Raw genomic sequence first — 13,722 nt, forward strand, 5'->3', positions numbered from 1 at the left:
AGAAAACGAAGATCATGGCATCTGGTCCCATCACTTCATGGGAAATAGATGGGGAAACAGTGGAAACAGTGTCAGACTTTATTTTTTGGGGCTCCGAAATCACTGCGGATGCTGATTGCAGCCATGAAATTAAAAGATGCTTAGTCCTTGGAAGGAAAGTTATGACCAGCCTAGATAGCATATTAAAAAGCAGAGACATTACTTTGCCAACCAAGGTCCGTCTAGTCAAGGCTATGGTTTTTCCAGTGGTCATGTATGGATGTGAGAGTTGGACTGTGAAGAAAGCTGAGCGCTGAAGAATTGATGCTTTTGAACTGTGGTGTTGGAGAAGACTCTTGAGAGTCCGACTGCAAGGAAATCCAACCAGTCTATTCTAAAGGAGATCAATCCTGGGTGTTCATTGGAAGGACTTATGCTAAAGCTGAAACTCCAATACTTTGGCCACCTCATGCGACGAGTTGACTCACTGGAAAAGAGTCTGATGCTAGGAGGGATTGAGGGTAGGAGGAGACGGGGACGGCAGAGAATGAGATGGCTGGATGGCATCACCGACTCGATGGACATGAGTTTGAGTGAACTCCGGGAGTTGGTGATGGACAGGGAGGCCTGGCGTGCTGTGGTTCATGGGGTCACAAAGAGTTGGACACGACTAAGCGACTGAACTGAACTGAGGGATAAGAAAGAGGAAATAGTGAGAGAAGCACAAATCTAGGTTGGATATTACATCATATACCGGATTGGCAAATGAAAGTGCTTACATAAGGCCATATATGACATTTGAAGAGAAAACATCTTTTCAGCAGGACAATGGAGAGTTGCGGGGCAGGTGGTTAGTGCGGTCAGCCAGCCAGGCCTGGAGGAAGGAAGACACGCCTGAGGCTACACTGTCGTGCCCCTCTTTCCATCTGGCTCCTGCATCCTGCCTTCCCCTAGGTCTGGGCAGCCTTCCGGACAGATTTACTTTACCTCATCCTCAAGGAGCTCTTTGGGTTTGGGTGGGACTTGAGGTTTATGCAGTGACGTGTTGGCCGGCAGAGAGGTGGCCAGTCTCGCCTTTGCCGAAGGCCAGCTGGGTTTACTGGGAAGAGTCTTGCTGAAGGGTGGAGACTGCCTCTGGCTTGATCGGTTGTCTTGAGAGGAACAACAAGAACAACAAAACATAAGGTGAAAGGGTTCTGGATCATTTCCTGGGCAGAAGTCACCGAGTTCTAGAAAGTATAAAACTACTAGCATCCATGTAGCCAACTTGCTATTGACTGGGGCATTCCTTTAAAGAGTATGACATATTAGGCAAAAATTTCAACAACCCATTGACCTACATTATAAAAACCAGAACAGTATCCTCCCAGGGAGCCATGAGACCCACAGACCCAGGAGAGCTGACAGTCCAAGCATGCAGCTAAATAGAGTAGATGGTGACCTTGGCAGTGTCAGGGGCTAAGGGGAGCAGTATCCCTCAATGGGTTCACTTTGCTCCCTGAAGCCTTAAGGGCAACGAGTCTCAATCCTGCTTACACATAGGAACCTGTGAAAGTAAAAGTGTTAGTTGCTCAGTCCTGTCTGACTCTGTGACTCCAGGGACTGTAGCCTGCCAGGCTCCTCCACCCATAGGATTTTTCCAGACAAGAATACTGGAGTAGGTTGCCATTTCCTTCTTCAGGGGATCTTCCTGACCCAGGAATCCAACCTGGGTCTCCTACATTGCAGGCAGACTCTTTACCATATGAACTACAAGGGAAGCCCCTAGGAACCACCTAGGAGCTTTTAAAAAAACGCCAAGGCCCCACCCCAAACATGCAGTTTAAAACTTCTGGGGAGGGACCTTTCATTATAGGTTTTAAAAGTTCCCCAGGTTATTCTAAGGTATGTGCAAGATTGCAACTACTCATCTGGTAAAACTACACATTCCTCCCCTCAATGGTTTCCTTGAATGGGGGAGAAGTTGTGAATCCCCTGGCCCGGGGCCATCCTCAGCAACTGTTGTGGAAGGAGTCCAGTCTCTGAAGTTGAGGGCCCTGGGTTCAGCCCCTTGCTCTCCACCCACCAGCTGCGCTCCTTTGGGCCTCTTCTTCATTATGTAACCTCTCTGGGACTCACATTCCTCATTTTAAAAATGAAGATGGTTAACTATCCACTTCAGAGAGTTATTGTAGGGATTAGGAAGAAAACAGCAAAGGCAGGAGGAACACGGTGTCTGACATAGACAATGCCTAATCAACAGAACTAATCTACCTGCTTCATGTGGTGGAGGGCTTAGGCAACAGGGGTCTACCCAGTTGATCTGTGAGTGCAGATTCTGACTGATCCATTGCAGGAAAATCTTAGTATGGGAATAACCTGGTGGGTTCCCCATCCTGGAACAGCACAGGTGCCTACACTGGCTCCCTGCTTCCTCTGGCCCTGGCTCAATGTGGCAGTCCCTGCCTCTGCCTGTCCTGCTCTGCTCTTGTCCTGGGGCCTGTTCCAGCTCTCATCCCATGCTTTTGCATCACTGAAGTTGTATGGTTAACTTCACATTCGGTGCCTCCCAGGAGCCTCTTTCTGGTGGTGTATTTGTGTTAAGGCACCAAGGCATCTACTCTGCTGTGCCTGTGACAGTTTTTATAGCTTTATTGGCAGCTCCTGGAGTTTACTGAGATTTCTTAACATAAGATTTAAGCCCAGCAGAAGTAGCAAAGCACAGAAAACAGGTTCTGAAGAGTATGACCTGGAATGAGCTGCTTGTGTGTGTGCATGCTCAGTCATGTCCAACTCTTTACAACCCCATGGACTGACTGTAGCCTGCCAGGCTCCTCTGTCCGAAAGATTCTCCAGGCAAGAATACTGGAGTGGGTTGCCATTTCCTCCTCCAGGGGATCGTCCCGACCCAGGGATCGAACTTGTCTCTTGAGTCTTGTGCATTGGCAGGCAGATTCTTTACCACTAATGTCACCTGGGAAGCCCATTTGAGCTGCTTAATCTGCCCCCGTTCCCACCTCCAGCTTGAATGGTTGTCTCCTGGTCTGTAAAACGGGCCTGATGAAGCTCCTTCCTTCCTGAGGTTGTTGCGATGACTGAAGGAGGTCACAAATTGGGTGGCAGTGTGTGGAGCAGAGTGATGAAGAGCTAGGGCTCTGGAGGCTGAGTTGCCCAGCTTGCATGCCAGTTCTGCCACTTATAAAACCTGGGCCCAGTGAATTCCCTCTTCCAAGCATCTCCTTTTTGCTTTGTGGTTGTCCAGAAGGTGAAGTCCACCACGACAGTAAAGCGCTAAGTTGTAAACTGTAAAAAGTCTGGGAGTACATCTGTCTTGCTAGCTGCTGAGCGCAGCTCTGGCACATAGCAGGTGCTCAGTAAGTGAACTGTTGCACAAAGCAAGGGACAGTACCTGGTACCCATAAGGAGGCAGTTAACTACAAGGACACCTTTACTCCCAGGGGTGCCAGGGTGATCACCACAGACACAAGCCCTTCCTCGCCTTTGTTGAACTTCAGTCACTTGTTAGAATGGAACACAGACTTCTTGGAGGGGCATGAAAAGCTGCACTCAGGCCTGGAGACCACACCTAAGACTCATCCATTTAATTCATAAGCCTCATTCTCACCCTAGAGCTCTTTACCACTCCCCCCTCTCCACAGTTAAGAGTCTAGAGCCAGACTCAGAGTGTCTGTACAGCGGCCGATGTCGGGGCGGGGTGAGAGAGGAAGGAGGGGCCTTAGCAAACACTGAGATCCTCGCAGCTCTCCTTGTTCGGTACAGTCATCTCAAGAGAAATGTCAGAGCCTTGAGTGTGGGAAGCTGGAGGAGAAGCAGCGACTAATCTCAGGATTGATTTCTCTGGGGACTACAGGAAATGAGGTGTGGTGGGGTTGGGAGCCACATTGGGGTGTGGTTGCTTTATCTTTTGCCTGTTTTCAACATTCCCAACTTGCAAAGGTTACCCCCTCCTTCCCCAAAGGGCAAGCTTTCCAGCAGGGGACTCCAGTACCTGTGAGTGACCAGATGACCCACTTGGAAGTGGTGAGAGTGGGAGCTGCCCACCACCCTGCAACTTTGGCCCGCCCAGCTCCCTGCTGCCCTGACGGCCGAGCGCCCAAGGTCCGGCAGGGACTCACCTACATACTCCCCCCTGGTGAAGGGGAGGGCCGGGTGAACTGTCCGTGTCTCCTGCTCTGCAGGTGGCGGCTCATAGCTGTCGTCCCCGGCCTCCTCGGCTGGCAGCACGTACATCTCTGAGTCCGAGTGCTCGTCTGGGTTTTCATAATCGCTGTCCTGCAAGTGCAGACACCGTGCTCAGGGCCGCATGCATGCTTAGGGGGCCGGAGCTGCTCCCCCAGCAGAGGGGCGAGAAAGCAAGGCTGGGAGGGGTTGGCTAAGCAGGGTTAGGCAGCTGTTAGCGGCAACGCTGGGGTTGAAGCCAGGCCTTTTTGTTTCCAAAATGTATCACCTGGACTGTATCCTGGGGAAACGTGTGGGCATCTAACCCGGAGGGTGGCTGAACTCTGTGTGTCTGCAAAGAACAGCCAGAGGTAAAATATATCTCGAGAAGACAGAAAAAGGACCCAATAAAATAAAATAGCCAAATAGGTTTTATTAACCATAATGTTGATGGTTGAGGAAAATGTAAGTTTATTAAGAGAGGGTAAGAGGAAACTCAGGAACACAGACACATTTGAGGAGATGAGGAGCTGGAAAGCTTCAGGGGATGAGGATTTCAAACTGACTCAGTCCATTCTCTCTCTGTCTTTCTTTTTTGAAATCTTGAGCCCCTATGCCAACTAAGACTTTTATTATTATTATTGTTTATTTTTTTGGCCACACCACATGGTGTGCAGGATCTTAGTTCCCTGACCCGGGATGGAACCTGTGCCCCCTGCAGGGGAAGCTGAGTCTTAACCACTGGACCACCAGAGAAGTCCCTGTTTTTGTTCCTTTTTTAAATATGTGTTTTATTTAAGTCCATCTTGAAAATACATTGACCCAGCCCAAAGTTCACACAATTCACAAGGAGGAAGGCCTTCCCAGCTGCTCAGTTCCTCTCCCCTCAGGCAAATAGAGCTACTAGCTTCTTGTGCATTTTGTGTGATTTTGTTTTTTTATGTGTATGCAGTGCACACACATATTAACATACTCATGTGCAGGAAATCTTTGATTCAGGCCTTAAGAGGTCCTCTGACCTCTGTGCCCACTGCTCCCACACCCCGCCTGACACAATGCTTCATCCAAACATGATTTTCCACTCAATCGATGATGCACCTGCCTTTTGGCCTGACAATTGTGTGACATTAATGTGAATGTTGGGTTTCCTTCAGAGCTGAATCCTCAGGGCCCGTGACGGGGCCAGCCCATGATAGGTGCCCAGGACGTTGGGAGCAGGCAGAGGAGTCAGGGAGTGAGCACTGTGCTTTCCTCCTTAGCTGGAAGGGAGGTGGAGGAGAGAGGGAGGGTAATGGGTGGGAGAAGGAAAGAGAAAGGAGGGTGAAGAGACAGTGTTTCCCGAGGTGGCTGGCGGAGCCTGGGAGAGAGACGAAACGGAGGAGAGAGCCCAGAGGAGGGTGCTTGTCCTTAACCCTGGCGTGGGGGAGACAGGAAGGGACACATAAGAAAACCACTGTAGGGGAGATTTTCCAAAACCCTAGGTCAGAAATAGTAGATGGGAATATGAAAATAGGCTGAATAAAATAATGATAATAGTGACTATCATTATAACCAACATTTCTGTGCACTGCATACCTCACTGACCCCTCACCACAATCATAGGAGATAGTATTTTTTATCCCATTTTACAGTTGAGGAAACTGAGGCACAGAGGAGTTGAGTAATTTTGAGTCTGCAATCTGTGATCTAGAGAAATCAGCGATGATTCCCAGGCAGGGGGCCTGGGAGATAGAGTAGGAGTGAGAGGGGAGGCTGGAGGGGAGGCTTAAGGGGGCAAGACCCTGGCTCCCCAAGCCAGGGACCCTCTTTCCAGGCCGAGGACCTGATCGCTGCTGTTGTGGCATTCCAGGGTGACGTCAGTATGAATACTGAGAAGCAGTTGCTTTAACAGACATTCAGAAAGTGAAAGGACCAGTGGGCAACCAGACACATGTGCCTGAGCTGGGGATGGCATGGGCATCCCACTTTGTTTCAGTTTTTCACGGAGCAGAGATGGGCTTCATGGACTTAATTACCTGGAGGCTGAGGATTGGCGTGCATACTGGGGAGGGTTCTGGAGTCCTTGCCGCCCCTCCAGCAGAGCGGTCTGACTGAGAGGACCAGGTGGGCAGAGGTGGCACAGAGGGTATAGGAAGAGAGAGCCCATGTCAGCTGTTCCTAGCAGCCGTCCTCCGACACTGGGCTGCCCACCAGACTGTGCCCCCTATGAAGACCGGACTGAGACGTAAATCTAGGACCCAGCACAGGACCTGCTACAGGGTAGGTGCTCACCCAACGTACATGGAGTGGATGAGTGCACTGATGCTGCCCGGGCTCTGGGGGTACTGAGGAGGAGGGAACGGCTGCTCAGAAGTCCTGAGCTGGCCCTTCATTTGGAAAGTCTTCTGTGGGAGATGAACCATGAGCCTCTCATACTTAAGCACCATAGAATGCATTGAATGCCTTCTCATCAAGAGAATTACAAGAGAATCTGTTCAAACTGCTGAGAGTTTTAAAGAATCCTCCTCCCTCCAAGTTATTCTAAATTATAACAAAATTCATTTGTTAATTCATTAATTCATTCAGTACTTGAGGAAGTGCAAAACTTTGGACAGTCTGATGGGAACTCTGAAGGAGGGACTGTGTTATCAGACAAAAGTCTTGTCAAATTGACCATTCCTTCATTCATTTAGTCAGAAGGTATTCACCAGCTCTGTACCAGCTTGACTCTGAGCATAGTCCCTGGCCTCACAAAGCTTATATGTTGGCAGGAGAGACCAACAACAAACAAATAGTGAATAATAATAATAAAGTGGATGAAATCTCTACCCCTGGTGACAGCACTGAAGGGGGCTTCAGAGAATGGTGGACAGGTCTGCATGGGTCGAATGTCATCAGGTCTGGAGGCTTTATCAACAAGTCTGGATTTCATTAGGTGTACAAAGGGAATCCAATAAGGATTGTGAATGATTATGAGTGAATGTTCAGTCAATCTGTGTTACAGCTGATGGGCTTCCCTGGCGACTCAGTAGGTAAAAATCCACCTGCAAGGCAGGAGACTTGGGTTCGATCCCTGGGTCTGGAAGATCCCCCTGAGAAAGAGATGGCAACCCACTCCAGTAATCTCGCCTGGGAAATGCCATGGACAGAGGAGCCTGCTGGGCTACAGTCCATGGGGTCGCACAGAGCCGGATGCAAGATAGCAACTGAACCACCGCCATAGCTGGTACTTCCGTTTTGGTTGTTTGACTTTGGGACATAAGTCATTCCCTCCTCTTCAGGCTGATTTTATTTATGTTTTCTAAGTCCCCAATGTGTGTTCTTTTCATCCAGCGAGCGAGCTCAGTTTTCTTGGCTGCCTGGTGAACTGGTCCAGCCTCTTAAACTTTGCTTCAGATGTGACTTGGTGGTGCTGCCAGCAGGGGGCGCAGCTGCAGCGCTTCTGAGGGATCAGTGCCTCCCTCCGACGTTCCTCACCCTGGGAGGAACTCCATGTCAGAATGACCCACAGAGGCCACCTCCTCCCTTCTTTATAAAAATCTTTTCTCTGCAGTTGAAAAGGGAGGAACTCCGGTCTCCTAATACTCTGAGTAAAATCCAGGTGGGTGTAAATAGTGTGGAGCTGGGCTCAGGCTGAGTTCTGGGCACTGGACAGGAGTCCTGGGTTCTCATTCTACTGGGCATCTGAGAAATTGAGACTGTCAGCAAGTCATTTTCATGTTCTTGGTCTCAGTTTCCACAGGGGATATGTGGTTGTATGGAGGCCCTCTGGGATCCCTTCCAGACATGAAGCTGACCGACTAGAGAAGACTAACTTTCTGCGGGAATATGATACATGAGGAATTATCATTGTGCCCAGGAGTTTTTTGGATGCCTTGTCTCTTGAAGACTCAGTCCCGAAGAGCCCTGTGGGCTGCAGAGACGTCTTGAAGGGGTTCACAGTTAATTCAGACACACCACTCCAATGTCATCATGGTCAGGGAGCGCCCTCTCAACCTGAAGCCCTCAGAGTCTGTTCATATCCTCTTGGTCATAGCAAGCCTCTTGGGTTTGAAAAACCTGGTTGAGATCTGGGTTTGACTTTTGGAACCGCAAGTACTTACCCTCTCCATGCCTTGGTTTCTTCACCTGTAAAGTGGACAGGACTGATGTCCAAACTGTTTAACCACTAATACGGCTCAGGTACTGACCATGACCTTCAGTGTCCCAGAGGCTCCCTGATGTGCCAAGCATTCACTCTTCAGTTGTTGGTTTGATTAGGGCTCCTGGCAGGGACCAAGCAGTGATGGAGCACTGGGGAATTCAGGGCACGCGCATTTGCCAACTGATTGGGAAATATGCAAACACTTTAACATCTATTAGGGCTGTGGTGAGGATTACATGAGGTGGTAAGTGTAAAGCTCCTAGCCCAGCATAAGGTGGTGCTGGCCCAAGTAAGCCTAGTGCTGTCCTGCCTATTGGTGGCCCTTCCAGCCCAGCTATCTCCCCTCTGTGATGGGCAGCTGACTACCAGCGTTTCATTCAGAAATAAGTCCTTATAAAGACCTCCCAGGGGCCATGGTGAAAATGGTACCCTCTCGTTCCAGGAACAAATACTCACAAAGTCATCTGACCACTGCTCCTCTTCGTCAGCTGGGCTCTCTGAAATGGCATGTTGGAAGCAAAATGAACAATATAAATTTTTGCTGACCAGCTCCACCCAGTCCAGCACCCTGCACCTGCCTGCCCTGCCCTTGGGCCACATGCTCCCATCTGCTAGGCCTGAGACAGTTATTACAGTCATCCCACATTCATTCCTTTTGAATCCTTTTGTAAAAAACAGTCAAATTTCGAAGTATTAGTAAAAGTCCCACTAGGGCAGAGAAACGGTAACTCTGACCCTTAACGTCTTTGTCAAGGGACATTTTTGGACCTTGGAGTAGCAATCCATACTGTCCTGCTTCCTCACATTTTTTAAAATCAATATGTGGATGGTGTAGTAGGAAGAGCCCTGGACAGGGAGTCAGAGAGACCTAAATTCTCATCCAGGCTCTAACATTTCTGGACCTCCTCAATTTTTAGATCTATAATATAAAATTCAAGATCTCTAAAAGGAGATCACTTCCAAGATTCTCTCTGGCTCTAACATTGACATTTTTATTAAAAAAATTTTTTTTCCTGATGTGTTACTACATGCTGGGCAATATTATCAGAGCTTCGTATTCACTTCACTTTCTCAGAAACCTTATGAGGAAACTGAGGCCTAGAGAAGATAAATCATTTGCCCAAGATCATGTAGTAAACGGTAAAGTCAGGAGTTGAGCCCTGCAGGTTGGTTGACTTCAAGTGCATGCTCTGAACCTCAGCGCCATGCTGCTCTTGCTGTCCTTGGGCTCCAGGGTGCAGCCACTGTCTTAGGCTCTACAGCAGGTGTAAAAATGGATGTGACAGGTCTTGAGTACCTTATGATTTTTAAGAATGAAATAGGCCTGGATTATGACAACCAGGGAGACTATATGACCCCTTTTCCTCCAAAACACATTTAGAGTCTGAGAAGCTTAGCATCAATCCCATCACATAAACTGACCTTAGAGGCTATATAAGATTCTCTCAATGAGACCCAAGTTCAGATGGTAGAGTGGCTTCACCATAGAGGACCACATCTCCCCTCCTACCCCACTGAGCAGTTGCAGCTAGAGGACTTGGTGGATGGTCCCTGAATACCCCAGGACCGCAATAGAAACTTTTCTTGCCATTTCTGCCACAGGAGACCACTGACTCCAGCTCTAGGCAGTTCCACAGAGGCACAAGGAAAAGAATTACAGAGATGAAGTGAGCGCGGGAAGGAGGTCTTGTATCAGAACGACCACATTTTAAGAAATGACAGCAACAACAAGTCTCTCTTGAGAAAAACATGATAGACACAAAGAAGGAGCTTCATTCTACAAGTGGATCAAACTTTGACATTAACAGAAAATAATTCTTATGAAATTATTCTCTGGGCTGACTTACACCAAATGACAGTGTATTCTGATCACTAAGATGCCAAGAAACCTTAGAAGAATAGGTGAACAAGTCTTCTTCCCAATATGCCAGTGTCGGCCCAATGGGGAGCAAGTTTCTAATACCTTAAGTCTGAGGATAACTGAAGGTCAAAACATACAGCAGCAAGATGCTATTGTTTTAACCATTTAAAACAGAAACATTTATAAGATATTTTTATAAGGCACTCTTCCTTGCCTTGGTCAACCCTGGAGTCAGGATCCACTTGACCATCAGCTAGTGGAAAAAGCAGCTGTAGCTGTCATCTAGTTTTCCTGTCTCTATGATCTTTCCTCTTCAATTCATCCTTCCAACTGATTCTAGTTATTTTGTTAAAATATAAATTAGCTCATGCTGCCCCTGTCCTCAAGAATCATCAGTGGCTCCCTGCGGGATAAAGTCGGGCTTCTGTGTCAACACGTTCACACACCTGTGCCTGCTGCCCCTCCCTTGCTCGCGTATAGCAATGCCAGATAGCTTGCTCCTCCATCCTGGGCTTTCGAGAGTTCTCTGCTCTGCTCATGCTGCTCCCCCAGCCCATCTCCCTTCTCCCATGGAAACCCCTGTCATCCCTCCTCCGTGAGGTCCTCCCCAGTCCCTCTGGTCATAACCCTCTGTTATGACCTCAGGGTCCTCTCCAGTTCCTCTGGGTTATGGGTTATAACCTCATAGATGCTGCCGGCACCTTGTGACGTGTACTTCATCCTGCCCTAAGAGACACAATTGAGTGTCTCTCTGTACTGAAAAGTGAGACCTATTTATCTTTGGGTCTGGATGCCATTTTGCATTTGTAATTCTGCACTAATACTGAAATAAAAGCATAAGCCAGTAAATGAATTGAATGAGTGAAAATGAGGATAGTAATAAGAGATTCCATCATTGAATATTTCCTGCGTGCTGGGTGCTAGGGGAAGTATTATGAATGTATTTCTTTGTTTATCATCAAAACAGTCTCTGTTGTAGGTGCCTTATTATCTGTTTTATAGTCAAGGAAACTGAGGCTAAGAGAGGTTGCAAAACCTGTCTGAGGCACACGACTAGTGAGTGTGGGGACTGGATTGGAGGCCAGGCTGTGTTGGCTTCTGCAGCTGAAATCTCATGTGAACGGCCTGGCCCTCCACTGAGCATTCAGATAAAACCCAGGAGAAACAAGAATAGCCCAATCCAGGCATTGTGGTGCATTGAGGCAGAAAACAGAGAAAAGCATCTGGAGGTGGAGGTTATTTGCTTGGTGTCCCACCTCCCCCACAGCATCACACTCATCAAGTTATACGTAGCAAGCCATTGCCCAGACCAGAAAGCATAGCAATCCACAGTGCTAGATCCAAGCAGTGGGTTGTTTACAGAATCTCAGGGAGACTCCCAGTGTGTGCGGGTAGTAGTTTTAGACCCAAGCCCCCTGGGTTCAAATCCTGGCTCTTCTCTTTATTATCTGCTTGGCAATGGACCAGTACCTTAATTGTTTAAAGCTCAATTTCCTCGTCTATAAAACAAAGATAAGAATAGTGCCTGCCTCATGTTTTTATGAAAATCGAGTAATATAATACATGTGAAATGTTTTGCAAAGCCTGACCACATTAAATGCTATGTTAATGTTACTCATTGTTGTCTTAACAAATCCTCAAAATGATACCAATTTGATTTCACTCTAATGGTAACCACACAGCATTGTTACCACAAAGAAATGGATCCAAGAACCCTCTAGTATGTAGTCAGTGAAATTTTCAGGAGGGTAAGTTCAAGCTGAATATGGGCCAGATGGTGTGGGGTTGCAGCCTCTCCTAGGGAGCTGAGATGTGTTGGGCCTCCTTGTCAGGGTAAGTCTTTTCTGTTGTGTTATGTAACTGGTTTGGAGTTTAGTCTCTATTTACTGTGTCATAATCCCAGGCTTCGCTGGTGGCTTAGATGTTAAAGAATCTGCCTGGAATACAGGCGACCCTGGTTTAATCCCTGGGTCGGGAAGATCCCCTGAAGAAGGAAATGGCAACCCCTTCCATTTTTCTAGCCTGGAGAGTTCCATGGACTGCATAGTCCATGGGGTTGCAAAGAGCAACTTTCACTTCACTCACTGTCTCCACCAGTGGTAAAGAATCTGCCTGCCAATGCAGGAGGCGTAAGAAACATGAGTTTGATCTCTGTGTCAGGAAGATTCTCTGGAGAAGAAAATGGCAACCCACTCCAGTATTCTTGCCTGGAGAATTCCATGGACAGAGGAGCCTGGTGAGCTACAGTCCTTTGGGTCTCAAAGAGCTGGACACAACTGAGCATGTACATACACACACATGCACACACACACACACATGCATAATTCTCACAATAACCTGAGGGATAGACATACTTATCTCCAGATAAGGAATGTGAGGCTCAAGGAAGTTACAAAACTTTCCTAGGTTCAGTGATTAAGGGGCAAAGCCAGGATTCTGACCCAGGCCTTAAAGCCTCAGAGGCTGAGATCTTCCCACTGAGCCCAGCCTCTACATGAAATAAAAGACCTAGAGTCTAGAGAAACTTTCACGGATCAGACTGAGGACAATCTGGGGTGGTATAAAATTTCCTGGTGTATGTCTAGCAGCTGATCATAATTCCAGGTGCTGGGGGAGTTTGGAGAAACGTGTACTCATTGAGGGCCGAGAGGTTACCGAGGCCGTGTGCCCAAAGCAGGCTGGAACTAGGCCTTAAAGGAGAATGGTGATGAAGGAGGGTGTCCTCCGTCCACCCTCAAGATGGGGGCTTAAGTCTCAGTCCCAGAAGCACAGCTTAGCCAGTGGAAGGAAGGGGCATCCATAAGGCACAGCTGTGCACAGAATGGCTGAGCTGCACTGCAGAATCACAGGGAAATACGCTGACAGGTAAACAAAGCTCGGTTCACTGCCACCCAGGGGGATGCTCCAGCCTCAGTGGGTCCTGCAGTTTCCAGTGACAAGGTGGAGAGGGGGAGGCTGATAAGGATGGTGTCTGAGTAACCTTGATGACAACCCACTCCAGTATTCTTGCCTGGAAAATCCCTTGGACAGAGGAGCCTCATGGGCTACAGTCCAAAAGGTCACAAAGAGTCGGACACGATTGATGACTAATAAAAAGGTGTGATGAGACAGAGTCTGAACCAGACTGGGGGTTCTTGGAAATGGGGAGAGATGGCTGGAAGGACAGTAAAGGACTCTGTGTTGAGAGCTTGAGGGAAAGGGTAAAGGAGAGGGTGTGGATGTAGTCTCTTGCTTGGGTGTCCTCGGGGGCACCAGAGACCCTGGGTGGACCCGGTGTCCTCCGAGTGATGGGCACTGAGGTGCACTCCATAACTGCATGTCCACACATGTCCTCCACTCTGATCTCACTCTAGAGGCTGTGCTCTGGGCCACTGGGCCCTGCACAGTTCTCCTCTTGCAGAGCTGGATGCAAGCAACCCATGGGGAGACTTGCAGTACGACACAGGAAGAAGAGAGGAAGGAGGGTGGTCTAGCTGCGGTGGTGGGGACAGACACAGGGAAGGAAGGGAAAGCAGAACTACCGAGGCTGCGGGGGAGGCGGCGAGCTGACAGTCCCTCTGTGTACACCCAGAGGAGAAAGGGATGTGACTTAGTGTGCGGA

General features: G+C 48.5%; 1 protein-coding gene across 2 annotated transcripts in view; it reads right to left on the minus strand.

Annotated features, from left to right (window-relative positions):
- BLNK (B cell linker) overlaps window positions 1-13,722 on the minus strand; it is an 83,557-nt gene that overhangs the window by 33,194 nt on the left and 36,641 nt on the right. Inside the window, exons 4-7 of one of the 2 annotated variants that reach the window (XM_055425009.2) lie at window positions 8,717-8,757; window positions 4,427-4,489; window positions 4,095-4,251; window positions 967-1,130 (exon numbers count right to left, since the gene is read on the minus strand). In XM_055425009.2, coding sequence (XP_055280984.1) covers window positions 967-1,130; window positions 4,095-4,251; window positions 4,427-4,489; window positions 8,717-8,757 — 425 coding nt within the window. The remainder of the gene's footprint in view (window positions 1-966; window positions 1,131-4,094; window positions 4,252-4,426; window positions 4,490-8,716; window positions 8,758-13,722) is intronic. The other variant, XM_055425011.2, reaches the window with a different exon arrangement.

The sequence above is a fragment of the Moschus berezovskii genome, chromosome 12 (genome assembly GCF_049115385.1).
Source record: "Moschus berezovskii isolate FMDL1 chromosome 12, NW_MosBer_1.0, whole genome shotgun sequence".
Lineage (NCBI taxonomy): Eukaryota > Metazoa > Chordata > Mammalia > Artiodactyla > Moschidae > Moschus > Moschus berezovskii.